At 49.4% G+C, this 27886-nt stretch overlaps 3 protein-coding genes, 1 long non-coding RNA gene and 1 other non-coding gene across 9 annotated transcripts in view; 1 reads left to right on the top strand and 4 right to left on the bottom strand.

The window, feature by feature from the left end:
* Positions 1-239: 239 nt before the first annotated feature.
* Positions 240-1562, bottom strand: LOC120101835 (uncharacterized). Its single transcript, XR_015684920.1, has 3 exons — positions 1473-1562; positions 1118-1150; positions 240-912 (listed from the first exon to the last, which is right to left on the bottom strand). It is a non-coding gene; the product is annotated as an uncharacterized LOC120101835 (long non-coding RNA).
* Positions 1563-1690: 128 nt separating this feature from the next.
* On the top strand, positions 1691-3465 carry Sox18 (SRY-box transcription factor 18). Its single transcript, NM_001024781.1, is given in 2 exon segments — positions 1691-2136; positions 2321-3465. Coding segments are annotated over 2 exon segments (1134 nt in total). The 5' UTR covers positions 1691-1796; the 3' UTR covers positions 3115-3465.
* A 7167-nt stretch (positions 3466-10632) lies between these two features.
* On the bottom strand, positions 10633-10739 carry Rnu6-181 (RNA, U6 small nuclear 181). Its single transcript, XR_015685207.1, has one exon. It is a non-coding gene; the product is annotated as a U6 spliceosomal RNA (small nuclear RNA).
* Positions 10740-13799: 3060 nt separating this feature from the next.
* Positions 13800-17940, bottom strand: Linc00176 (long intergenic non-protein coding RNA 176). Of its 4 annotated transcripts, none has more exons than XM_087653964.1 (5): positions 17137-17940; positions 16196-16348; positions 14508-14783; positions 14262-14414; positions 13800-14078 (listed from the first exon to the last, which is right to left on the bottom strand). In XM_087653964.1, exons 2-5 carry the CDS (start codon positions 16196-16198, stop codon positions 13944-13946), a joined length of 567 nt encoding a protein of 188 aa, XP_087510090.1. In that variant the 5' UTR covers positions 16199-16348; positions 17137-17940; the 3' UTR covers positions 13800-13943. The 4 variants fall into 4 exon arrangements, with proteins under 4 accessions (XP_087510090.1, XP_087510088.1, XP_087510089.1 ...); XM_087653962.1 differs by lacking the exon at positions 17137-17940 and adding an exon at positions 16484-16596; XM_087653963.1 differs by lacking the exon at positions 17137-17940 and adding an exon at positions 16463-16566.
* Prpf6 (pre-mRNA processing factor 6) overlaps positions 17741-27886 on the bottom strand; it is a 64539-nt gene continuing 54393 nt past the window's right edge. The window contains exons 14-21 of one of the 2 annotated variants that reach the window (XR_015683263.1): positions 27708-27846; positions 26136-26255; positions 25660-25836; positions 25028-25161; positions 22453-22544; positions 19455-20961; positions 18452-18995; positions 17741-17993 (exon numbers count right to left, since the gene is read on the bottom strand). Coding sequence is in view for 1 of the 2 variants with exons in the window: in NM_001079766.1 (NP_001073234.1) it covers positions 17841-17993; positions 18452-18578; positions 20847-20961; positions 22453-22544; positions 25028-25161; positions 25660-25836; positions 26136-26255; positions 27708-27846 (1057 nt within the window). In the remaining variant the exon portion in view is untranslated. The remainder of the gene's footprint in view (positions 17994-18451; positions 18996-19454; positions 20962-22452; positions 22545-25027; positions 25162-25659; positions 25837-26135; positions 26256-27707; positions 27847-27886) is intronic. The other variant, NM_001079766.1, reaches the window with a different exon arrangement.

The raw sequence follows: 27886 nt of genomic DNA, 5'->3' as shown, positions 1-27886 counted from the left end.
TGGAAGTGAGGCTATATCATGGAAAATAGGACCTTTTGCATGTCAGACAAGCACTCTACCACTGACCCATGCTCCAGCCGCTATCTCTAGTTCTTTTTTTTTTTTTTGTTCATTCTCAAAATGAAAATCTTCACATAGCTCTTCATGTCCTCACTCACCACCCTCCTGTACCAGCTGTTCAGACTACCCACCTACCTAGACCTGGCAAAAGGGAGCTGACCACTGGCGGGGTCCTGAAAGCATTTTTTAAAAAGATTTATTCATTTATTATTGTAAGTACACTGTAGCTGTCTTCAGACACACCAGAAGCAGGCATCAGATCTCATTACAGATGGTTTGTGAGCCACCATGTGGTTGCTGGGAATTGAACTCAGGACCTCTGGAAGAATAGTCGGGTGCTCTTAACCGCTGAGCCATCTCTCCAGCCCCCTGAAAGCATTTTTACCTTGGTGTCCACACCACTGCCTGCCTTCTGAGAAATTATTGAGTTGCTCCAATGCTTCTACACTGCTCAGAATTCATGCTACTGAAGCAGGTGCAGGGCCTCTAATGTTCCCTTTATTACCATATCGACATGAAAAAAAAAATAGGTAGTGATAATCACCATCCTGAGAAACTCTGGGGAACGCTGGGATCTCTCCAAGGCAAAGGTGTTCAAAAAGCAGGGGACTATTCAGGAGAAGCACAAGGCCCCAGAAGACACACAGGCTCTCTCTTTCAATGCTCCACGTGGGATGTCCTCACACGATAGGGAAGGTTGCAGAGTGCCCAGGGTACGGGTAGATGGAGTTTCTGACTTGTCACAGACAACTGCCAAGGGCGTTGGATTTTCCCCTATGAAGTTACACTTGGCAGTGGAAAGGAGGCAGCTCTCAGGAGAAAGCCATCAGTTTCTAGGGCCCAGATCATTTCCTAGTGGAGAGGTTGGACAGATAAAAAGGGAAAAATGAATGAGGGCTCCTTTGGAAAACTCCCAGTTTTCCTCTGCCTCACCTGCTTAGGCCCTTGTCTTTTCCTGGAACCGCTGTCTTGCCCAGGAAAGGGAAACCTGCTATAGCCGCCCACACACCGATTCTGAGGAGCAGGGACTGGTTATGCCCTGTGCCCACCAGTTTACCTTTTCCTTGTGGGCCAGGACCAGTTCTTCTGCCTTGTCCCAGAGTTTGGGTATGGGGGGGGGGGGAGAGAGAGAGAGAGAGAGAGAGAGAGAGATTCATCATTTCTTCAGCATCTGGGAGGGTCAACCCACGAGAAGGGGCACGAACATCGCCAAATCCCATTCTTTTTCCCAAGGCGCAGGATGAAAGTACTTCCCTAGAACTTGGTGCTAAAATAAATCTCCCTTCATCCTATCTAAAGCCTCTGCCCCCTCCCGTCATTACTGCCCACGGGTCTGTTTCTGTGGGTGGGGTGCCAGAGAGCCTCTGAAACCTGAAAACCCTGGAGGACCCCTTCTGAGCCCTAGCCCACACCAGCAGTCCTCTCCCACACGGGGGTCTCTTCTTTTGAGACACTGGGCGCGAACGGGGGGCTCTGCGCTGGGGAGGCCTCAGCTGGATCCTGCCGGGAAGAAGAAAGGGAGCCACCGCAGAGGGGGGCAGCCCCGCCCCGGTCCGCTAGCTCTGCTGCGGATTGGCTCGGTGTCACTATATCTGGGATGCCTTCCTGGCACCAAGCTACCACGTCCCCACTGTCTCCACCCGACGTCCGTCAGACCTCCGTACTTGGCTTCGCAGTGCCCGCCACTGTCTCCTGCGCTCCCGCGCTGCGTTCTGCCCAGGCCTTGCCCAGCTGGAATGCAGAGATCGCCGCCCGGCTACGGCGCACAGGACGACCCGCCCTCCCGCCGCGACTGTGCATGGGCCCCCGGACTCGGGGCCGCTGCTGAGCCGCGCGGCCTCCCAGTCACCAACGTCTCGCCCACCTCGCCTGCCTCGCCGTCCAGCCTTCCGCGGAGCCCACCGCGCAGCCCCGAATCAGGGCGCTATGGCTTTGGCCGCGGAGAGCGCCAAACGGCCGACGAGTTGCGCATCCGGCGGCCCATGAACGCCTTTATGGTGTGGGCGAAGGACGAGCGCAAGCGACTGGCGCAACAAAATCCGGATCTCCACAACGCAGTGCTGAGCAAGATGCTGGGTGAGAGCCTCGAACGCATAGTGGGGCGGCAAGGGAGGGGACTTAGAAGGAGGTCGGGATTCGGGGTTTCAGGGCCAGTCACAGGGGTCTGTGCCATGTTTCCCGCCGCGCGCCCAAGGTGCACGCCGGGTTGGCTAGTCGTGCGCCCGACGTTGGTCCACTAACAGGCTTCCTTCGCCTATAGGCAAAGCGTGGAAGGAGCTGAACACGGCGGAGAAGAGGCCCTTCGTGGAAGAGGCCGAACGGCTGCGTGTGCAGCACTTGCGCGACCATCCCAACTACAAGTACCGGCCTCGCCGCAAAAAACAGGCGCGCAAGGTCCGGAGGCTGGAGCCTGGCCTCTTGCTCCCGGGCCTCGTGCAGCCGTCTGCGCCGCCGGAACCCTTCGCTGCAGCATCAGGCTCAGCTCGCTCCTTCCGCGAGCTACCCACTCTGGGTGCGGAGTTCGACGGCTTGGGGCTACCCACGCCCGAGCGCTCGCCTCTGGACGGCCTGGAGTCTGGCGAGGCCTCCTTCTTCCCACCGCCTTTGGCGCCCGAGGACTGCGCTCTGCGGGCTTTCCGGGCGCCCTATGCCCCGGAGCTGGCACGGGACCCGAGCTTCTGCTACGGGTCATCCCTGGCTGAGGCGCTCAGGACAGCGCCGCCTGCCGCGCCGCTCGCGGGCCTCTACTATGGCACCCTGGGCACTCCGGGCCCGTTTCCCAATCCTCTGTCACCACCACCTGAGGCCCCGTCTCTTGAGGGCACAGAGCAATTGGAGCCTACCGCCGACCTTTGGGCCGATGTGGACCTCACCGAATTCGATCAGTATCTCAATTGCAGCCGGACTCGACCGGATGCCACTGCACTCCCCTACCATGTGGCACTGGCCAAACTAGGTCCGCGTGCCATGTCCTGTCCAGAGGAAAGCAGCCTCATTTCTGCACTGTCTGACGCCAGCAGCGCGGTCTATTACAGCGCTTGCATCTCAGGCTAGACACTGTCCTCCTTGCCCTCCACTGCTTCTGCATGTGGCCAAGTGGCAGGGCCTTGCCTGCTTCCTTCCTTTCGCATATGTATGTTAGAGTATGCAGCAGCATTTAGAGCTGGTGGCCTAAGGGTGCCACTTCTGTCGCCTCCTCATTTACACACCTCCTTCTGGGGGCTCCTGTGAGTTGGGCCTTCCCTAGGAACCTCAGGCCCTGGACTTGCTAGCAGCCTCTGTCAGGGTTGTTTTTGAATCATCTAATTCTTTCCTGCTATGTATTTTCTAGAACGAGACTGTATTTTTTACTTTGCCTTTATATATATATATATACATATATAATACAATATATTTAATTTTTAATTAAACTTTTTTCTTTACAAGGGTTTCTGCGAGCGCTAGCATCCCTGCATAAGGAACAACAATGTTTCCTATAAACACAGACACAGAGATTACTTTGTTTTTGCCTTAGCCACACCACTGCCCTCCCTCTTTCCAATTGGGCTCCCAGATATCACCATCCTCCAACCTGCATGGCAGTTTTTCTTCTGCAAACCTAAGCACTGCCCAGGAGAGTATTCTTCACTTGGGGAGGACTGCAGGGCTGACACCTGTGTAGATACATTACAGAACCCAGCAGATAGTTCCTAAGGGGGGCAGCACCGTGACACACCTACTCTGCTTCTCCAGGAGACCTGGCTTAAGCATAGGGTTAGTGACCAAGGCAGTGCTCAAACCTTAAGAATTACATACCTCAAATACTGGTGTGAGGAGAGCTGCACTCGGGGGCCCTATCCTCTATAAATATAAGGCAGAGATACATAGATGTTCCCTTAAGTCCTCTAGCTTGAGCTTTATTACAGAGGTCATGCTTGGACTCCTTCCAGGAGTACTGGGCCCTCTTTCTAGACCATCTAGTCCCTTGCTAGACAAACATGCATCTAGAGAGGGATGGCAAAATCACCCTGGAAATGGCCCCTGCACACACATACAAACACTTATCTCTAAAAAGTCCCCTTGAGGGTTGGGGATTTAGCTCAGTGGTAGAGCGCTTGCCTAGCAAGCACAAGGCCCTGGGTTCGGTCCCCAACGCCAAAAAAAAAAAAAAAAAAAGAAAAGAAAAGAAAAAGAAAAAGAAAAAAAGAAAGAAAGAAAGAAAAGAAAAAAAGAAAAAAAAAAGATCAGGATCGCCCACTTCTGAAGGAGAGGCCTATCCTACCCTGGATTCCCGTATGCTCTTTGATGGTGGCTGATTCCAAGACTCACCTACATGGAATGTGAAACACCTAGCACAGCTTTGAAGCTGTAGACAAATGGTTTTCCATGAAGGTGGCCACGTGTGACTTTCCTGAAAAAAAAAAAAAACCCAAAACAAAAAACCTTAGGGCTAGATAATCATGTGGGTCCATGCACAGGAAGCCAGCTTCCCAATATATTTAGGGAGAGGTACACAAGGGGTGAGGATTTCTTAGGAGTCCTCAGCCCCTGAAGCAAGCAGATATCATCTCTACATGGACCAATATGAATGACAAAGAGAGGGAGAAGATGGGTCTGACCAGGTCTGCTACTTGAATTCATGGGAGCAGTCCCCAAGTGTTTATCTATTTAGACTGCTGTATTTTTCCATTAACCTATGGACATACCAAGAAGTATAGGCCAGAAAGCCCAGAAACAACTGAAGGAACATTCCCAGGTCCAGGGCACTTCCTCAGTCCTAGGTTCTATACAATTCTATATTTTTATTCCCACAGAGGACCTTCTCCCCTTGGTTAATAGAGTGGAACCTCAAAGAGTGTGAGTGTGGTTTCACTGTCTCTGTGAAGAGAAGATAGAGCAGTGTGCTCTCTAAAAGTCCCTTTTCCCAATTGTCATCATGGAAACAGGCTATTAAGGGTCCAGTCTGGAGCAAGTTCAGATTTACAAGTTCCAAAGGGCAGGGAGTACCCCAGAGCAGAGTTGGAAAGAGACTTGAGTAGGATCATATCACCAAAGGTAGCAGTGGATTGATTATAGGCTCTGTGTGCGTGCATGTGTGCGTGCGTGTGTGCGTGCGTGTGTGCGTGCGTGCGTGTGTGTGTGTGTGGTGGGAGTTCCCATTATCCTGCCCCAGTAAGGCTTTCCTCACCATCCCTCAAGGATGAACCCTCCCCCATTTCAGGTAGAACCATAGACTAAGGCCACACTCCTAACTCTTCATCCTATTTACCTCTTTCCCAAAAGGTCTGAGCTTCTATGCCCCACCCCTTTCCATCCCTGAACAGTTTAGTCTGTCCCTGAAGTACCCGGGGTAACATGCTAAATATTCCCCAGTAGAGAAGCAGGGCTGAGAACAGGTAAGGGTCTCCCCATCAAATACAATCATTACTTTGAATATTTTTGAGGAAACTGTCATATGCCACATAAAGACTCCTGCCCCAACAAGGTCAAGATGCGGCAGGCAGAGGGGTAAGCATGTCCACTTGAGGTCTAAGCCTCTCCAGCTCCCAACTTAGCTGCACTCTAGAAAGCCCAATCACCCAGCATCCACTCGATTCTTGTCTGCCCAGGAGTTCCTCCAACTTGAATTTGGTAAAAAACGGGAGTAAGGGGTTGGGGATTTAGCTCAGTGGTAGAGCGCTTACCTAGGAAGTGCAAGGCCCTGGGTTCGGTCCCCAGCTCCAAAAAAAAAAAAAAAAAAAAAAAAACGGGAGTAGGGGGGTGGGGAGGGTGGGGGTGTTAGGGAGGTGGGGGTGGGGGTGGAGAGGGTGGTTAGGGAGGTGGAGGGTGGGGAGGTGGGGAGGGTAGGGGTAGGAGGGTAGGGGGTGGGAGGGAGGGGGGAGGGGGAGAGGAGGACTTGCTTTCTGCTCTCACACCTGGAGGAGGCACCTAAGAAACATTCTGCTCTATCCTACACAAAGCCTTCATTGCAAAGTTCAGTGATTTGAGAATATTCACAGATTTGGGAACCATTACTATGTGATTTCAGAACCTTTCCATTACCTTCACAGGTATCCGTTACTTCCTGCCCCTAGAAACAATAAACAGCTCTCTGTCTTAGGAATTTACCTATTTAAAAATGTTTAATTTCTTCTAAGATTTGTTTAATTTTTATCTTACGTGTATGAGTGTTTTGCCTACATGTATGTATGTGTCCCACGGGCATACAGTGTCTCTGGAGGCCAGAAGAGGGCATCAGGTTCGATGAAACTGGAATTAAAGACAGCATCATCATGTGGGCACCAGGAACTGTACCTGAGTCCCCTGCGAGAACAAGAACTCTTAAGCATTGAGCCATCCCGCCAGCTCCTATTCTTTTCAAAATTATATTGTATTTATTTACTGTGTGTGCAAGTGTGCAGGCATGCACATGCTATGGCATATGTGTGGAGGTCAGAGGAAAACCAGAATCAGTCAGTTCTCTCCTTCTGCTATGTGGATCCTGGGGCTCAAACTCAAGGCTGTCATAAATTTCATATGCACTAGTTTCCCTTATCTAAAAAGTCACTCTTTAAAATTATTTACATTTATGTGTTTGGGTGTTTGCTTACATGTTTGACTGTGCACCATATACATACTTGGTACCTTTGGAGGCCAGAAGAGGGTGTTGGATCTCTTGGAATTGCCATTACAGATGGTTGTAAGCTGCTATGTGGGTGCTTCCTTTAAAGATTTATTAGTGTGTTGTGATGTGTGTGTGTGTGTGTGTGTGTGTGTGTGTGTGTGTGTGTGTGTGTGTGGTGTGCTTGTCTGTGGGCAGGTACCTATGGAAGCCAGAGGCATCAGATCCCCTTGGAACTAGAGTTACAGGCTGTTGTAAGCTATTCAACATGCATGGTACTGGGAACTGAACTCAGGTCCTCTGGATGTTCTCTTAATCACCAAGCCAAAAAAAAAAAATAGCTATTTTAAACAGAATTTTCCCACTCTTAAGGCAGCAGCTATCCAGCATGTGAAGGCCAGACCCAATGGGAAGATGTGTAAAGCAGATAAAAATAAAAATCTAATGTTTAATGTCTCGTTTAATAAATAAAAGATATTTTATTTATTTTTAATTTGTGTACAAGTGAGGGGGACATGGGCATATGAATACAGGTATTTGCAGAGACCAGAGGCATCGGATCCCCTGGAGCTGACCTTACAGGCAATTGTCAGCTACTCTTGTGTATTCTTAACCACTGAGCCATCTCTCTAGTCCCCTGAGCCAGTTTTTGTCGTTATTGTTTGTTTTGGTAAATTTAATTAAGAATAGATTAATAGTTAAGAAAATTCTTATTGTTGTAAACAATCCAGAATCCAAATTTTTTTATTCATTTTATTTATATGAGTACACTATAGCTGTCTTCAGACACACCAGAACAAGGTACTGGATCCCATTACAGATGGTTGCGAGCCACCATGTGGTTGCTGGGAATTGAACTCAGGACCTCTGGAAGAGCAGTCAGTGCTCTTAACCGCTGAGCCATCTCTCCAGCCCCCCAGAATCCAAATTTTATCTGAGTATTAAACTTTATCCTGAAAAAGTTTTAATGACCTTTATTTTACAATCAACTTAGCTGTAGCTATGTCCACATTCTTTAATTTTAATTCTCACAGTTATTCTACAAACCTTTAACCTTCTAATTTTGTTCTTGTCTATTTTCATTTTGGAAAATATTATACAAAATCCTTTCATATCCAAAAGCAGTTCCTCTCTTTTGTCTTTTTTTTTAAAGATTTATTTTATTTATATGAGTACACTGTAGCTGTCTTCAGACACACCAGAAGATCTCATTACAGACGGTCGTGAGCCACCATGTGGTTGCTGGGATTTGAACTCAGGACCTCTGGAAGAGCAGTGGATGCTCTTAACCACTGAGCCATCTCTCCATTCCAGGACTCACTTTTTTGATTTTTCACTTTTTTGTTTTTGTTTGGGGGTTTGTTTTTTGAGACAGGTTTTCTCTGTGTAGCCCTGGTTATTCTAGAACTTGGTTGGTTGACCAAGTTGGCCTTGAACTCAGAGATCCACCTGCTTCTGCACCCTGAATCCTGGGATTAAAGGCTTGTGCCACCTCCACCAGCTAGAAGTATAAATTTAAGACATTTTTTAAAAAGATTTATTTATTTATTTTGTATATGAGTACACTGTAGCTGTCTTTAGACACACCAGAAGGGGACATCAGATCCCATTATGGATGGTTGTGAGCCACCATGTGGTTGCTGGGATTTGAACTCAGGACCTCTGGAAGAGCAGTCGGTGCTCTTAACCACTGAGCCATCTCTCCAGCCCAATTTAAGACATTTTAATGAAAATGCTCTAATAGAAGTTTGTAACATGGTATCTGGTATCTCTTAACAAAGCACGTTCCAGGGCTACACAGAGAAACCCTGTCTCCTCGAAGAACAAAAAAAAAAAAAAAAAAAAAAAACCCAAACAAAACAAAAAACGAAAAACAAAAAGAAAAAATTACCTTTTTATACTTCTGAACAATAGGTTAAGAACTACACACCTGGGGTTGGGGATTTAGCTCAGTGGTAGAGCACTTGACTAGCAAGCGCAAGGCCCTGGGTTCAGTCCCCAGCTCCAAAAAAAAGAAAAGAAAGAAAGAAAGAAAAAGAACTACACACCCATATGCTATATAGTAGCTGCTCTGATTCCTTTCTGTTTGTTTTCTTTCCTTTATTCTTCTTTTTTTATCTTTTTTTCCGACAGGGTCTCTCTGTCACCTGGCTGTTTTGGAATTTCCTGTGTAGACCAAGCTAGCCTCACACAGAATTCTGCCTGCTTTTCCTTCCCAAGCGCTGGGATTAAGAGCCTGGTTCCAGGGGTTGGGGATTTAGCTCAGTGGTAGAGCGCTTGCCTAGCAAGCGGAAGGCCCTGGGTTCGGTCCCCAGCTCCGAAAAAAAGAAAAAAGAAAAAAGAAAAAAGAAAAAAAAAAAAGAGCCTGGTTCCAAACTAAGATTCTGTGGGGCTTGGTCAGCCACTAGACAGACTATAAAACTTCTGCTCTAGGATAGGAAGGGAACTCGCTAGGGAGGAAAAAGCTTACATGGAGGTTGGTTGTTTCTGAGGACCTGGGAGCTTTTCAGGTCCCCTGACTCCTGTTCCCAGGGGTCTTTCCTCCAAAACCTCACAGTTTTTCCACAACCCCAGCGCATGGGTTCATTCCTTCTCTTGGGTTTGGCCACCTACAACTCTACTTTTGTACCACAATCCTGGCTTCCACTGTTGCCTCTGGGGACATGCTACACATAACCCTGGACCCTCCAATTTTACCCAATCTCCCAGGAATCTGTTTCCACTCCTCCTCTACCTCACTCTGTATCTATGCCGTCTTCCATGACTTCATCTCATCTCCTTTAGCCCCCTCCCCTGAAACTCCACCCTCTGTTCCATGACCCCAGCCCCCACCACCTTGTCCATTCTCCCACACCCCTGTCTGCCCTCTAGAAAACAGGAAGTGTTGGGAGTCACAGCTCTGGGAGTAAGTGCAGGAAGCTGGGCTTATCTTGCTCTGCAGCCCTGACCCCTGGCCTTGTGCCGGGTAGGGGGCGCCAGGGGCAGTCCAAGGATAGAGCTTGCTCACCTGGTGAGGCCTGGCTGCCTTTCTCCCTGAGATACACACTGTCACAATTGGACTGGTATGCAACAAGGCCTAGACAGTGTGGCATTAAGCTTCCCAGAGTACATCACAGTGATGTGTCCTCTACAGACAGCAGCAGAAATCCCATCTACACAGCATGGAGGTGACCCAGGTGCTAGGGCCTCAGGATGTCCCACTTCCCCCACAACAGGCACTGCACAGCTGCCAAGGGCCTGACCTTCCCATTTCCACCCAAACAAGAACTCACTTCCCATAGCAGGTGTTACCTCTTTGCTGCTTATTTCAGAGTCTAACTAAGCAGGGTGTGTGTGTGTGTGTGTGTGTGTGTGTGTGTGTGTGTGTGTGTGTGCGCGCGCGCGCGCGCATGTGCCCATGCGTGTTTCTGAGTTTACAAAGCTAAGTCTTCCTGAGGAGGGGGCAGGGATGTCTTTTCACCCCAGCCCCACCCCCAGGTCTTGAAGGCCACTGGCAGGGACAATGGGCCTCAACACCTGCCTTACACCCCCCCCCCCGCGCCCCACTTCACCCCAGTAATATGTGCTTCCTGCAGTAGAGGGCTTGTTTATTTCCACCTAGCTGCAGCTGAAGCAGGCGGCCTTCTTGAACATCTGCAGGTCTTAGGACACCACACGCAAGTGTCCAGAAGCCCACAAGGCCAGTCACTCTCTAGGTCTGTTCTGAGAGCAGATGTTTCCTCCTCCTTCACAACCCTGGGCTGCCCAAGCCTTCTAAGAGCTCAGCTCTTTTTTTTTCTTTTTCTCCCAACAACTCCTCCAGTAGAAAGGGCAGTCATTTAATTTCAAGCAGTTGCAAAGCTAAACCTCCCTTTACATCCACCACAGGATTTAACAGGGTCGGTGTGATATCTACCAGTGGAATGGCCTAAGAATGATAACTTGAACCAGGCCTGGGCCTACTCCTTGTCTCCCATTAAAGAACTGTGTGTGACACAGCACTGTTAACTAGGAAATATATGGAATACTTTGTAAATCTGTGTGTCTTCCTTGCACAGTGGCCATGCTAATCTTCTCTGTATCGGTTCAATGTTGGTATATGGACTGCCAAAGTGAGCCCAGCTTTAGGGAATGTAGCTGAGTTTAAAGCTCTATCTGCCTCCTTAGCTGTGGCTCTATGCTCACAGGACACACAGACATAGAAGACATGTCTACCCTTCTACTCCCTCTACTCAGCTCTGCCACACTTCCAGGCTATTATGGTCGGTGGGGTAGCAGGACAGGGACATAGTGTCCTAACACAGAAGAAGCTGCAAGCCTCACGCCCAGCTGCATCATGGGAGGTGGGGCAGGGTTGTTAACACACAAGTGGCAAACTCAAGATTAACTTAGGGATTTGCAAACCCAAGAACTAGCTTGTCATTCGTAGCTGTTGCCCAAGTTCCAGATGTTCTTTCAAAGACTCCTAGTCGTGGGAGGCCGTGGTATCCAGTCTCCCTTCAAAGCCTGCCAGGCCCCTTCTTCCAGGATTACATATGGAGGCCTGGCTCCTGGGCTGCAGGAAATTGCACAGGCCTGGCCAGTGCCTTGGGGGTCCCATCTGTAATCCTCACACAGCTCTTCCTTCTGGGCCATAGCCCCACCTCCCTGGAAAACCAAGCATTGAAAAGGCTTGTGTGGGATAGGATAATAGCAGCGGTCTCCAGCCCCAGGAGCCTCAGCACCTCCAAGGTCTGTTCTAGCTGGTCAGCTGCTAGCAAACAACTGTGGGACAGCGTCTGCGCTGGGCTATGCTACATGAGCACAAGGATATGCTCTGTCCTCAACTACAAAGCAGCCCAGGAAGCCTCCATTTAGGCCCCTGGGCTGAGCCTAGAAGACCCAGAACCTAGGATCTCAGTAGCACTCAACTTACCCTTCAGCTCCGAGTATCTGTCCTTGTCCTGCAAGAGGACAGTCATTCTAGTGGGTTGGACCCCAGGCTGATGCTTTCAGGACTCCTGCGGAGAGTCATGGGTGCAGGATTCAAATAGCCTCTCATGTGTAGTCTGGTACAGGGTTTAAGCATCAACATTTATTCCCTGAAACTCTTTTTTTTTTGGTTCTTTTTTTTCGGAGCTGGGGACCGAACCCAGGGCCTTGTGCTTCCTAGGCAAGCGCTCTACCACTGAGCTAAATCCCCAACCCCCCTAATTTTTTTTCCCTGAAACTCTTGAGGGCTCTGCTTCACCTCCAGTCCCAGGAGGCTGTAGTTTGTTTGATCTTCCCTCAGCTGAGGAGCAGAAGGTGGGAATCAGGACACCCTGTTGGCTACCTCCCCTGCCACCTGCCCCAAACCTGATTTCTCTAAACAGTAGGATAGGACAAGATGAGGAGTAGCTGTGGAAGGGAAGTAGCTGTGGGTGAGAGCTGTGGAAGGGGAGTAACTGTGGGGGGGAGTAGCTGTAGGTGAGGAATAACTGTGGGATACTTACTAGAACTGAAGTAATTTTCCTGTAAGATCTAAAGTCAGGGCAAGGATAAGTACAGACTGCCTTGAAAAATGGGTTCATGGGAATTTCATGGAGGGCTGTCAATACTGCCATTCTTCAGCTCAGTGTCCAGACTGTTACCAACCTTCCTCAGATCTTACTCTTTAGTTAAAGTTCTGCTGCCTTATGGCTTATATTTGAACAAAATCAGACCCTTTTCTCTACACTGGACATTGGCCATACCCCAGCATACTCAGTAGACCTCATCAATATAAGCCCAAGTCCATAGCCACCCACCTCTCTTCCACTGGCATTTCCCAGTATAAGATGACTACCCACTCAGGCCCTAGGGCCAGGATCCTGCAATGGCCCAGGCTTCCCCTCAACATCCCACACCAGCTAACACACACATGTGTTCACTATGCACACATGAGGAAGAATCATTTTAGACCTGACTTTGATGAAGGTCTTTGTACTTAGGCCCTCTCTGGTACACCCTACCTTTTATTTGTACACTGCCTCCTATCCCATAAAGAAGAATCAAAATATCCTATATTTGTGCTCTGTGGTGACTTGCGAGACCATTAGAAATCTGAATCAAAGATTATTAGGATGCATATTGATGTTAACAAAGCTCCATTTCCCTTCAACACACCATACTCTGGGTCTAAACCTCATCCCAGGTCTTCCAGTACATGATTGTTGTGTAATCAAGGAAGGCCCTATGGTCCCTCCATCTTTCAGCTTTCTCTCTCTTTCTTTTTAAGAATTATTTATTTATTTTATGTATGTGATGTGAGTACACTATTGTTGTCTTCAGACACACCAGAAGAGGGCATCACATCCTGTTACAGGTGGTCGTGAGCCACCATGTAGTTGCTGGGAATTGAACTCAGGACCTCTGGAAGAGCAGTCAATGTTCTTAACTGCTGAGCCATCTCTCCAGCCCCCATTTCTCAGCTTTCTCAACTGAAAAGAAACAAAAGCTCCCATTGGGCAGAGCACACTTGTACCAAAAAACAGAGGAAATAGAGAGCTTTTTTTGGGGGGGGGTCCCTTGTTTGCCTGTCTGAAGGGTACAGAGAAACCTATTCCTTGAAGCTTTTGGGCTCCACAATCCTATTATGAGGCAAGGAAACTGGGGTGGTGGTGGTGGTGGTGGTGACAACATTGCCTCTTTCTGCTCAGGGCTAGAATCATGAACAAGCAGACACCCAGATTTATGTAGGTACTGGGGTCACTCCTGCTAGTTCGACAACTCTAGGGCAGTCTGTGGAGTCATCCCACCCCGATCCCGCCCTGCCCATCCCCCAGGGGCAGCAGGAAATGGCTTGGTCTAGTTTGTGGCCAGGGCAGCAAGGCTGGCTTCCTCTAGGTCCTGTTTCCTTTATCCGGTTGTTTTGCTCTGAATCCACGAAGCTCAGCCTTCCCCTCCTCTCCATTTTCACCCTCTCCTCCGGTCCAGAGTTGGGCAGGACGGATGCATGACGTTTTCAAATCCCTAACCAGGTTGTAGGGTGGGGGTAGGGAGGTTCGTTGCCTTCCACACTACGAGGACTGGTCCAACGTCCCACCCACGCCCCCTGCTGTATGAGGGAGACACAACTATTGCCAGGGTGAAGTACAGATCCCTAGCCCCACCCTTCCTGAGGCGCAGATCCCTGGATAGAGACCAGGGCCCACAACCAGTCAGGCAAAGACAAGAAGAATCAGGTCCCATCATTAGCTCCATTTATTGGGGCCTCAGTGGGTGTATACACATCCTGGACCTCTGAGTGCAGACAATCTGAGCTGTCACGAATCAGTTTGTTTCCAATCTTCTGTGAGAAGAGGAAGTGAGAACAGGGACAGTGCTAGAATTCGCCTGTGGCCAAGGCACTTAGCGCAAAGAGCTTTTCCCAGCAGGTGGCGACGGCGTATAGGGCGCGTAGCAGGAGCCGCCTCCGACTGCTGCGCGGCTGTACCGCCTGCTTCTTTGGCTGCTGGATCTGCTAGTAAAGACCAGCTGTGAGTCAGTACATGCAGATCCTGTACCCTTGCCTTCATCTCACAGCTCATGTATAGCCACGGGGGAAGTGGGTTGTCATCAGATCAGTTGGCCCTAATTGAGTCCAAAGCCTCAGGCCATTGGTACTATAGTCCTTAGGGGAGGGGAGATTGAGGACACATACCCTGTAGGATATTCGGCAGTGTCTGCGCATCACTGCCTCCGTGCGCACTGCCACTGTCCATGCCGCTTTCTCAAATGCATTGTGGGGTACTCCAGCCACACTCCCAAGAAGGGTCTGACCCAAGGACTCAATAGACAGTAGAATGCTACTCTCCTGAGTTGGAAAAGGAGGAAAGCCAGAGCAGGGGGAGTGGGGGTAGGGCCTGAGGAGGGAACAAGTAGTTGTTTGGGGGTACCTCCCCCATACCTTTTGGGCACCACAGGAGGTTCCTGGCTGTCCCTGACCTCCACCAGCTCCAGTCAGGTTTTTCTGAATGAAGCGGTGGTGTCGGGATCCAGGCTCTGTTCGTTGAACTCCCATCCCAGCCCATTGCATCGCAGCCTGCAAGTCCTGGAAGATGACAGCTTGGTAGTGGCGGAGTACCTCCTGGACACTGCAGGACTGGGACCCAGGCCAGCCCAGGGCAGATCCAAGAAATGCCAGCAGCAGTAGTAGTAGGTAGAAAGCAGGCTTTAGAGGTACCTGGAGAAGACACCATGTTAGGGCTGAGAGTGTAGGCCTCTCAGTACAAGAAGTGGCCCCATAGGTACTTGGAGTCAGCACAAAGGGCGCTTGCTCCCTCACCCTTGAGATGCTAGGAGATAGAAAATCTCACCAGAGGCTCTGGACATGGCTTAGGATAAACCTGGGCAATCCTAGAGAAGGGAAGAGACAAACCAAACACATCCATGGTACACTAGCCACATTCTGCGAACATTTGTGGAGTGTGTAGTGGGGCATCGGGAAGTATTTTCACTGAGCCCTGAAGGACTAGGAAGGTGACAGACAACAGGTCCAGAGACAAGAGGTGGCACTATAGTTGGAGAGGCAAAAAAGTGAGTACCATGGATGTGTAAGAGCTCCCTTACTTTGTACAGGGAGTGGGATGGAAGGGGGTACAGCAAGAAGTGATCCCTCATACAGCTTCACCCCTGACCACGCTCGGACCCATACCTACTAGGCACAGCCCTTTCCCACCCCGACTGTTATTCTCTTGGTTGTTCTTTCTCACATACATCTCAAGCCCTTTGGGTGAACAAGGGATCTAGGAATAGAATCACTTTGCTCTTATGCAGAACTCCAATCTCCCTTGATAGCTTTCTCCAGTGACAGAAAACCCCAAACTATGGCAAAAACAATGGCTCAGAACTCCAAGATACACTACCCATGGAAAGGGAAGTGGGGGGAAGGCTGGGAAGAAGGCTCAGAGACAGCAAGAGGAGAAACAAAGCCTGCCAACTGGTTTTCTCCCCACCCCAGAATGGAAAGCCCTGGTGCTAGGGAAAGCTCACATATTAAGAAGACAGCTGAAGATCCCCAGGACCCCACTCCTCCAAATGGACTAGTTCCCAAATCTGCCTCTAGGCCCCCAGCTGGAGTTAGGCAGTCTACTTGGGCTGGAAAATTAATCTTGTGAACCCAGTGAAACGACAGGACTCAGCTTCCCAGCCCTGGCAGGAGAGCTGAACTGAGCATACCACAAACTCCCACATAGAGATGGGCGGGGGGTTGGGGCTTCTGCCTGGGAAACCAGCAAACTGAAGAACTCTCCTGCAAGTTACTGAGTACCATGGCCAACAGAGGGATATTGAGAACAGTCCATCAGACCACATTAAGAACAAGAGCCAATTAGGCCAGCCAGTGAGACTGCTACTCTATCTAGCACCAACATGGGATAGGTTGGCTGCTTAGAAGTCCCCACAACCCAGGCTTATTAATCAAATATGAAAAGGGTTCCAGGGAAGCCAGGACATAAGCACCTGCAATGGCCATTCTATTGGGTACCATCCTAAACATCTGGGGATTTCCAGGAGGCACAGGGAAAAAGCCTCCCCGCCCCGGCACCCGGGTTATGCCCGTGCCCATTCCCTTGGCCTGAGGCCCCAGCTGCTTACCATAGGCCTCTCAGGGTCTGGCTCTCCCTTACTCCCTCTAGCAGGCCACACACATGATCCTGGGGTCCTCTGGGTCTTTGGGTGGCCAATGAAGCAGGCAACTGACAGCCACACCAGGTCTTCTGCTGGCTGATAGGTCCTCCTTGAATAGAGCTGAGGGGCAGGTGGAGAGGCTTTTGAAGTTGGCTCCTCCAGCAAAGGGAGGGAGTGACAAGAGAGGGAAGGAAAAGTCCAGTAACCCAGCCCGGCCCCTAACCCCTCCCCAACCTCTCCCCAGTCGTGATTAACCCTGGAGCACGGCGGCTGCTTGTTGCAGCAGATCCAGGGCTTCTCTGGGTCTTGGATTGAGTTTCCAGCCCCATGGAGACCCCTGCTCTGTCTCAATGGGCAGAGAGCAAGTCTCTCCTGATAGGCAGGCTAGCCACCAGTCCCCAATCCATATCCAGAGACACTTGTCCCAGCAAGTCTGGAACTTGGGACTTCCCAGACTTCCATCACTGGCCCCACTTCATCCCTCCAAACAGTGGGGTCATCCAGGAGTAAGAGGCCCAGTCGCAGGGTTGCTGCTTTCCTATAGCATAACAGCTGCCTCTGGAACACAACTAATCTTTTGCTGAGCAAAGCTCAACTTCTTCCAGCAGAAGAAAAGCAATGGTGTGAGCTGAGGAGCCCTGCAGGTTAAGGCACTTGCTGCCAAGCCTTGACAACCTGAGTTTGATCCCAGGGGCCAACATAATAGGACGGAAGACTCATGTATTTATCCTCTGACCTCCATAAGCAAATTGTGGTATACATGAACCCAATAAATAAATGTGATACAGAAGGAGTTCCTGACCACCTCAGCAAAAAAAAAAAAAAAACCTTCCTTTCCAAAGACAGGAAAGGTAACCTGGGCACTACAGACTATCTAGACTTTCCCATAGCCCCACAGGAAACTTTACCCAAGTATCCTCTTCTGTAACTGCTCCACTTGCATTCAGTTCGAGAGCTGAAAACAGCGAAAGAAGAAACCACCACCAGCTTGGTGCTATAGTCACAAGTTCTTTGCCCTTTATCTGTGAAGGAACTACTTGTTACAGTCTCTCGTCATAGGGATCCCCGTGGATTTCTCCATAGAAATACCCAAGCAGCTCTCTTAGACATTCCTTGGGACAGAGGCAAGAAGTACTGACTGTCAACGTTCCTAGAACCACAGGAAGAAGCAGCTATAGGAAGAGTGAGCGCACACCTTCCAAGTTAAGTAAAGATGCTGCTGAGTTTCATTCTACCTCAGATGACTACAGAACAGAAAGGCTTCTACAAGCCTTTCAATCTTTTATAGTATGGTCCCCATGTGACCTTCAGTCTCTTGTATCACAGATCTGTGACAGAGAGCCCATGTTCTCCATATAGCCTGTACTCTTAACATCTTCACAAATTATGCTTCTATGGGAGCACATAGGCACTTGCAGGCGGCCACATCCAAACCAACTTGACACGACCATCATTCATGGGAACAGACACCAAAGACAAAAATGGAAAAACAAATGAGGCCCCAGCCCCAACACAACTCTATAAAAATCTTTAATGAATAAAAGATACAGTGTAGGTTTTGTGCTCATTGTCCATGTGCTGCCCCAAAGTGCCTTGTCCTCCGCCCCTGCTATCAGAAGGTGTTTTTGATACGGGCGGCCACCAGCACTAGGATTTCCCCAATCTTTCTCTGCCAGTTGGTGATATCCTTGGACACAGCACACCACAGCTCTCCATGTCGGGGCTCTGCATTCTCACAGCGTTTCCTCACCTCTTCCTGTTGCTCCTGGGAAGACCAAAGGGTACTTTAGGCGGATTCCTTGTGAGGTTTACATCTTGTGCGGTACAGGTCTTGCCTGTACCATTGCAGATCTGGCCCCAGCAGATTTCAAGCCATCTCTTTCTCTTGTAGAACATGCCCTCCAAGACAGTGTGTCTCTGTGTTAACTTGTGTTAGACTCCCTATCTTTTGATTCCCACAAATGGCCAGGTGCACTATCTCTGAATCAGGTATTTCCTGGATTCAATGTAGTCTGGCTACTACTCCCAACAAGGAACCCAGGACACCCAGGGCCCCTGACTTATGAGCATGGTTCCAACACAGCTCAACAGGGGAGGGGCTGCTAGTCTTGGCCACTCCCTGCCTTCTTTTCTTAGGGATTAGATGGAGCTTTCTACTGTTTCAGGAGTGGCTAAGGAAACAGGAAGATTATTAATGCACATGGTGTGCTATTGTAGCCTCACCTCAGTGCCATGCTGTAGTTCAAATTTGTAGAAGAAGGCCCAGGCATCCCCCAGATCTGAATCAATCTTCACGGTGCGATGGAACCACTCCCGAGCCTTGGTGATCTTTCTTTCACTCCAGAACAGCCTGTTATGGGAGAAGTACTTAGAGCAAGGGGCATAGAATAGTGTCTGCCCTGTTTGGGAGTCATTCTTCTATGTAGGTGGCCCTGCTCCTGGTCAGACCAGCAAGCCTGGGCATATGTTACAGAAGGTCTGGGTCATGGTTCAGGGCTACCTGGAGGTCATTCCAGATGCTTCAGTGGTCCAAGCTGCTCTTTAAGAACACAGTGGAATCTTAACATCTTTATTTATTTATTATAATTATTCTTCTTCATCATCATCATCATCATCATCATCATCATCATCATCATCATCATCATCATCATCATCATCATCAAGATAGGGTTTCTCTGTGCAACTGTCCTGGCTGTCCTGGGATTCACTCTGTAGACCAGGCTGGTCTGGAAGTCACAGAAATATGCCTGCCTCTGCCTCTTGAGTGCTGGGATTAAAGGCATGCACCACCATCACCATCCAGCTAGATCTTAACTTTTTAAAACTATCTGGGCTGAATACAATTTGAAACTAACCTTAATTAACTAATTAAGGCAGATTTAAAAAAAACTATAATTTCAGACTGCTCCTTAATAAGATACCAACCCCTATTAACCTGCTTTGTCGCCTTGTAGCAAACTAAGCAAACACAAAAATCGGCTTCCACAGGTCAGTTCTGGGGACCTCAGCCCACTGGAGTTGCAGTTCCATGGCACTCAGACCATAGCACACGACTGTTGTACCTGATACTCATAGACACTTGAACAGCAACCTGAAGAAGAGTCTTGCAGGAAGCCAAGAAACTGGACTGTTAAAAACGAACTTAGAAGTGGGGCATGGTGGCACAGGCCTTTAATCCCAGCACCCAGGAAGCAAAGGCAGGTAGATTTCTGAGTTCAAGGCCTGCTGGTCTACAGAGTCACAAGATGGCTACATAGAGAAACCCTGTCTCGAAAAAACAAAGCAACAACAAAAAAGAAACCCAATTAGGCACCTTCCTCCCCGCCTGGTAGTTACTGTAGTGTACAGCAGGGAGGACAATGGGAGATGCATGGCATGCTATGGGGAACACTCTGGATGTGGGGCTGCGTTCACCCAACCTTAGTGAGGCAGCTGGGGCACAGCTAACCTTTCCACTGCGGGCAGATGTTTGGGCTGCTTTCAGGTCCCAAACAGAGTAATTTCATGCTGATAACTTGATTGTTTTTTAAGCCGTATAGTACTCTTAATTGCTTGGTGTTAGATAAACTGTGATTTAAAGAGCATAAACTTAAGATAGTAGGCACATGGAACACTGGCTTGGGAACAGCAAGGAGTGACTTATTTACTTTAATAAAGCCTTTTGTAAGGTTTATGGCTGCTCTGGCTGACGTTACTCTGGGAAAAGGAAGCCCAGGCTAGCAACAGTGGGACCTAAAATCTCTCTCATCTGTCAGGGCTACAGACACTACAGAGGTGGCAGGCAGCAATGGGAAGGCAGCTGCACCAGACCCTGAACACTCAATGCCACTCAAACAGAACCAAGTTGGTTCTAAGGATCTGTTTCCATCACCACCAGTGGCATAACCCTATGCTAGGAGATCACTGGACAGATGGCATTGCAGATGAACCATGGTTAATCATTTCTATACTCCAAGACAACGGATTGCAGCAGGACATTCCCACGGTCACTAAACTCAAAGGGTCTGAGTTCTGCTAACACAATGAGTGCAAGCCTCTGGGCTCTCTGGGCAGTGACGGTGACATCGTTAGTCCCAGCCCTCAGGAGGTAGAAGCAGGCAGATCTCTGAGTTTGAGGCCAGCCTGGTCTACAAAATGAGTTCTAGAACAGTCAGAATACCTAGAGAAACTGTCTCAAACAAACAAACAAACAAACAAACAAACAAAACCAAACAAACAAAACAAACTCTAGGATAAAGCCCTTTAGTCAAATGGGCTTGGTTTAATACTTAAATTCTGTGTGGACCAATATCAACAAATCTGTCTTGCATGTAATTCAGGCTCCATGTGGTAATGAAACAAAGGAAACAGCCCATCAGAAGCCTGGGGCTGAGGATGAGCCAAAGAACCCAGGAGGCCTGTGAAGAGGGAGTGACCAGACAGATGTCTAGACAGCACCTCAGTCTAGACAGCACCTCAAGCCTCTAGCAGACAGCGCTGCCCAGAGGACTGAAGCAGGAGTTCTGGCAGCTGAGGCCCATGTAGCTCATCCTGTATAAACAAAGTCAGCATAGCCAGGCAAAGATGCTGGCAAAACTATGCCAGAATCCCAAGTAATCCCAAAAGAACTATTACTCACTTAGCCACAGCTAAAAGCACATGGGGGTCATGTTCACACTTCTTCAGGGCATCCACACTCTTGGTCTTTCTCTGGGGCCTTGCCTCAAGGAAGACAGCTTCAGACCACAGGATACCTGGAATTCACAAGCAAGAATCTACCCTCAGCCCCACTCTGGCTTCAGAAATGCACCCTCTTCTTTAGGCTACCCCAAAAGGGTACACTGAGGGCAACCACAAGGGTCTCGATATCCACCTACCCAGTCACCTGAATTACACCAGCCTTGCCAGAATGGAATTGGACAGTGTTGGATGAGAGCTGCAAGCTTTCATTCTCACTGTGTCAGCAAACAGGCAGTGGGCAATGAAAGCACTGTCACACCCGCTGCTAAACATAAAGATGGCAGCCAGGGGCTGGGCGCACAGCTTTGATCCCAGCACATTTCCTCTACGCCTCTATGCAGAGGCAGAAAGATCTTGGTGAGCTGGAGGCCAGTCTGGTCTATAAAGTAAGCTCTAGAACAATACTCAGGACTGTTACACAGAGAAAACTTATCTAAAAAAAGAAAAAAGAAAAGGAAAAGGCAAAACAACTACCACTACTAGCACAACAACAACAACAACCTCAGTCATGCAGAGGTTGTCAGCTGTAATTTTAGCACTCGGGAAGTGGAATCAGAGAGTGGAGGATCCCAGCCTTTACATACTGTGTCTGAGGCCATTATGGGCTAAACCAAACAAACACAAAGTACTATTCTAAATGCCTAGTGTAACCTTACCTCTGTACAGTAACACAGAAATAATACAAACACAAAGAGCAGAGATTCCTGAGTAGTAGGTTAGAGCAATCTCTATTATCCTCTTTTAAAACTCAAATTTCTTCAAGTGACATATGCATGTCTTCTTTTTGTTTCAAGACAGGGTTTTTCTGTGTAATGGCTCTGGCTGTTCTGGAACACATTTTGTAGACTAGGCCAGTCTTGTACTCAGAAATCTGTCTCTGCCTCTTGAGTGCTAGGATTAAAGGTATGTGACACCACTGCCTGACTACATTTCTTATATACCACATGTAAGAAAAATAATAAAAGTTAAAACTTGTCTTAAGGGGCTGGAGAGAGCCGCTGGAGCCAGCGGTTAAGAGCACTGGCTGCTCTTCCAGGGGTCCTGAGTTCAATTCCCAGCAACCACACGGTGGCTCACAACCATCTGTGATGGGATTTGATGCCCTCTTCTGGCCTGCAGGTGTACATGCAGATAGAGTACACACACACACACACACACACACACACACACACACACACACACACACACACACACACACACACAGACACACACCAATAACAGCTTAGAAAAATGACAGTGCCTCAGAACATGAAATCAAACTACACACACACACACACACACACACACCAATAACAGCTTAGAAAAATGACAGTGCCTCAGAACATGAAATCAAACTCCCCCATACTGAAACTGAGGGTTTATTCTGAAGTCTTTGTAACCACATCAGCGAGGCTAGACTGAAATGGGACATACAGGTTGTATCTCAAAGGAGTTCCTGGAAATCAACTGATCCTATCCCACAGAAGATTTCCTCGGTGCCATACTACGTGGCCAGGAGTCCTTACCAGAGTTAGGGCACTCCTGCAGCGCCTTGGCCATGAGGGTATTGGCAATATTCTTCAGCCCTGCCCGGTACTCCAGCCGCACTGACTCCAACCTAGGAAAAGAGGTCCAGAGATGGGACATCCCCATTATCATAGCGTAGCCAACTACTCTAGCTGGCCTTCTGCCAGAGACCCTTTTAAAAGGCTTTTACATTTTTACTTTATTATCACTGTCATGTTATATGTGGAAGTCAGAGGACCACTTCTGGAAACGTCTTCAAACTCAGATTGTCAAATTTGCTCAGCAAGCACTCTTTCCCCACTCCAGTAAAGGAGGCTCTTGTCTCTTAGAAGGGGGTAGAATCCCACTCTCTACAGATGGCAGCACTGGTGTCCACAGCCTGTCAGCAGGCAGCAGCCCCACCTGAGATCCCAGAGTCCATAGGAAGCAGACACAAGTGAAGATAAGGGAACAGGCACAGACCATACAGGCAGGCACCTAAGAACAACCCCTCAGCAGTGTCCTCTCACATCCCAGCCTAACCTCTGGCTGGACTCTGCATCCACTATCCATGTGGCCCAGCCTGGTCTAACTCCCTAGCCTTCTGCACTCATCTCCGGTACCAGGGAGTACTAGTACTACTCGGCTCCTTCATGTTACTCCAGGTCTTCCTGTTGCTCCTTTTATAGTCCATTTCTCAGCTCCACTCCCTGACATCTTAGAACACTTCACCAAAAGCACACTTACCATCTAGACCCAGCTCTCCCAAACAGGACTATGACCCTCACAGAAGCTGTCACCGATACTGAGGCCACAGGGGCCTGGGCTAACATGAAGAGGGAGCTGAGGACAGTCTCTAAGGGGGCTGAGCTGATTACCAACACTCACCACAGCCCAGGTACCAACACTCACCACAGCCCAGGTACCAACACTCACCACAGCCCAGGTATCAACACTCACCACAGCCCAGGTACCAACACTCACCACAGCCCAGGTACCAACACTCACCACAGCCCAGGTATCATCAACACTCACCACAGCCCAGGTATCATCAACACTCACCACAGCCCAGGTATCATCAACACTCACCACAGCCCAGGTACCAACACTCACCACAGCCCAGGTACCAACACTCACCACAGCCCAGGTACCAACACTCACCACAGCCCAGGTATCAACACTCACCACAGCCCAGGTATCAACACTCACCACAGCCCAGGTACCAACACTCACCACAGCCCAGGTACCAACACTCACCACAGCCCAGGTATCAACACTCACCACAGCCCAGGTATCAACACTCACCACAGCCCAGGTATCAACACTCACCACAGCCCAGGTATCAACACTCACCACAGCCCAGGTATCAACACTCACCACAGCCCAGGTACCAACACTCACCACAGCCCAGGTACCAACACTCACCACAGCCCAGGTACCAACACTCACCACAGCCCAGGTACCAACACTCACCACAGCCCAGGTATCAACACTCACCACAGCCCAGGTATCATCAACACTCACCACAGCCCAGGTACCAACACTCACCACAGCCCAGGTACCAACACTCACCACAGCCCAGGTACCAACACTCACCACAGCCCAGGTACCAACACTCACCACAGCCCAGGTACCAACACTCACCACAGCCCAGGTATCATCAACACTCACCACAGCCCAGGTACCAACACTCACCACAGCCCAGGTACCAACACTCACCACAGCCCAGGTACCAACACTCACCACAGCCCAGGTACCAACACTCACCACAGCCCAGGTACCAACACTCACCACAGCCCAGGTACCAACACTCACCACAGCCCAGGTACCAACACTCACCACAGCCCAGGTACCAACACTCACCACAGCCCAGGTACCAACACTCACCACAGCCCAGGTACCAACACTCACCACAGCCCAGGTACCAACACTCACCACAGCCCAGGTATCATCAACACTCACCACAGCCCAGGTACCAACACTCACCACAGCCCAGGTACCAACACTCACCACAGCCCAGGTATCAACACTCACCACAGCCCAGGTACCAACACTCACCACAGCCCAGGTATCAACACTCACCACAGCCCAGGTATCAACACTCACTACAGCCCAGGTATCAACACTCACCACAGCCCAGGTATCAACACTCACCACAGCCCAGGTACCAACACTCACCACAGCCCAGGTACCAACACTCACCACAGCCCAGGTACCAACACTCACCACAGCCCAGGTATCAACACTCACCACAGCCCAGGTATCATCAACACTCACCACAGCCCAGGTATCAACACTCACCACAGCCCAGGTATCATCAACACTCACCACAGCCCAGGTACCAACACTCACCACAGCCCAGGTACCAACACTCACCACAGCCCAGGTACCAACACTCACCACAGCCCAGGTATCAACACTCACCACAGCCCAGGTATCAACACTCACCACAGCCCAGGTATCAACACTCACCACAGCCCAGGTACCAACACTCACCACAGCCCAGGTATCAACACTCACCACAGCCCAGGTATCATCAACACTCACCACAGCCCAGGTACCAACACTCACCACAGCCCAGGTATCAACACTCACCACAGCCCAGGGTTCTTTGGGTTTTTCAGACGAGATTTCTCTAAAATGGCCCGAGCACGAGTCAGCTGCCCAATCTTTTCCTCTAGCCGGGAAAGCAAGAGCCACAGTGGCGTGGAGTGAGGACATTTCTTCAACTGTGACCAAAAAAAAAAAGTACAAAATAAGAGCTCAGAGAGCATCTACAAAAGACTGAGAATTGTGGTCAGTTTCCAGGAGTACTTCAGGGCTGTTAGGTATGTACTCCGTACTCGACTGGCTCTGTGCTGTGCACATGCAAACAGGAATGCATTGGTTTACTGTGTGTAATGGTGTTATGTACATGTACAATAAAGGATGCCTGTAGGACTTTGTATATGTGTCACGTACATGTGTATACAGGGTGTGCACTTCATGCACAGTGTGTTCACTATGCTGCTTTTGATGTACCTACCGAACGAACCCTACATATCCCAAATACAGGGTGTGCAACTTTGTAGGAAAAAACCACAGTATCCACAGCCACAGGAAGAGCAAAGGCTCAGGCCCAAGCACAAAGTTCTATCACTGACCACTGCCCCTCCACCTTTTTCAGAGGTGTGTGAAAATGACTATGCCCTGCTGCTGCGTTCTCTAAGATATCCTGACAGACTCACCCCCTGGTTGTAGGCCTCCCGGGCCCTCTCCATCAGCTCTCCTTGCTCCTCAATCTGCCCCTTCATCATCCACAGCTTGGGGAAATCTTCATAGTGCCTCAGAGCCTCCTCGCACAGCTCCTGTGCGGCAGTGATGTTCCCCAGCACCCACTCCAGCTTCACAGACTTCATGAACACCTGCAAAGCCGAGAAGCACTGCCACATGAGGGAGGGCGTATCCACCACTTATCTGGATGCTATCTCCACACCACATGCTTAAAGTCACACATCTTTCACACATCTGTCCTGGGCCACTTAAGTTTTTATTAGCTCTCTTGTGAATACAAAAGGTACAGATAAATAAGGGATGCATGCTAAAGCCCAGGACCAAGACTGGGCTGGGGTCGAGCTGTGCCACCCATCTCACTCCTTCCAAATGCCATGTAGGAGCCAAGAGGAACCCAGCCAACCTCCCCAACCCACCAGTCACCACTCACACGGGCGGTGGGTGCGCTGCTCCGGGCCTTGGCCAGCAGCCTCCGGGCTCGCTCGTACTCATTGTTCTCTGACTCCAGCTTCACAGCCGCCAGCCAGATCTCTTCGCTGTTGGGGTTGGCCTGGAGAACAAATGCAGCTGCATCAGAAAGGCTCAGCACAAAAGTGACCAAGGCTAGATCACTCTTCATCAAAAACAGGCATTCTGAAACCTGAGCTGGCCCTCTCCCTGATGCAGGACTAGTATGAGTTAGTATCAGTACACTCCTGCACAAGCTACAAGCTGGGGGGTCACAGGGAAGACCTCAGCCAGGACCCAAGCTTATAGGGTGAAAACAGAAACAAAACTCCGCATTTGTTTTCACTCTTGTACAGAGATGAGGCAACAATGTTAGTGCTCTACAGCGCCCTCTCTAGGACCTGTCTAAGTTCTACACAACCTTTAAAATGCATGCCTTTGTGTTGGGAGTTGCTATATCTAGTTTAATCCCTTCCCCCGGCACACCACACCATGTGGTCAGGGTAGAAAGATGTTCAAGGTGCAGATAACGAAGTGTAAAGGGCTCCCAAAGGCATGGGCCAAGCTACACAGATACACTGTCCAGGAGATGTAAAAGTGGTGCACGCAAAACTTGTACCCACCCCGCTCTGGGAATTCTGCTACATAGCCATGTGCCTACAGATATGGGAAAGGAGAACCAACCATCTTAGAATTCTGGCATGCAACTAGAGGAGAAAACCATATGTGGAAGAACATCAATTACTCTGCACAGCACTATCACCCGCCCCTGTGTCCTCTCCAGGTGACAGCTGGAGCAAAAGATCGACCCTAGTTTTCTGGTGTTTCTGTTATCTCATAAGAGACAAATTTGATTACTGATATTTAAATAGCACTGTATAACTTATTAAAAAGAATCTAACACCTATGTTATGATAAAATATTAGGATTTTTTTGATAGAAATATTTTTCAAATGTTGACTGGGGAGATACCTCAGTGGGTAAAGTGCTTACTGGCAACCACATAAAAGTCAGGCATGGCAATGCACGTCTGTAACCCCAATACTGGAGGGTGGGGAGAGATGGATTCTAAAGACCAACTGATGTCCAGACAAACCAAAATCGAAAGCTCTAAGCTCCAGGTTCAGTAAAAGATCCTGTCCTTAAAAAAAAAGGGGGCGGGGGGTAAACAGACACACACACACACAAAGTCACCATGCCTGCTACATATACACTATACATGCTGTAGCAGCCAGACCTAGTCAGTCCAGGGAAGTATGACTGTTTTAATGGGCTCCTCTCACAGAGGTCCCCAGGTGGCTTCGCTCTGGTCTTCTACTCGAGAATACCCGGCCTATAACCATACTAGGTAGAAGACACTAAGAGGTCAATGTTCCTGGTCCGGGTGTTCTTCATGCTTTGGCCCCACAGATCAAGCCATGCACGTAAGTTAGTGTCTCTAGACTAGATCATGGCGTACCCTAAAGAATGTGTATAGGATAAATTCTGAGGCTACAGCAGCACCAAAGCTGAGCTCGTGTTCATGGCCCTTCCAGGGCAGGTGTCCTTCACCCACCTGAAAGGCCAGGGCCAGGATGCTTCTTGCTGCAGGGACATCCCCTGCCAGCCACTTCGACTTGGCACCCATGAGCCACAGCACCTCTGCCTTGGGGCAGTGGGCCACAGCCCTCTGCAAGAGCGCTTCCAAAGACTCCCTGCAAGAGAGAGGACATGGTCACTAGGGCCAAAGCCATA

The sequence above is a fragment of the Rattus norvegicus genome, chromosome 3 (assembly GCF_021556685.1).
Source record: "Rattus norvegicus strain SHRSP/BbbUtx chromosome 3, alternate assembly SHRSP_T2T, whole genome shotgun sequence".
NCBI lineage: Eukaryota > Metazoa > Chordata > Mammalia > Rodentia > Muridae > Rattus > Rattus norvegicus.
This window is presented reverse-complemented; position numbering and strand designations above follow the sequence as displayed.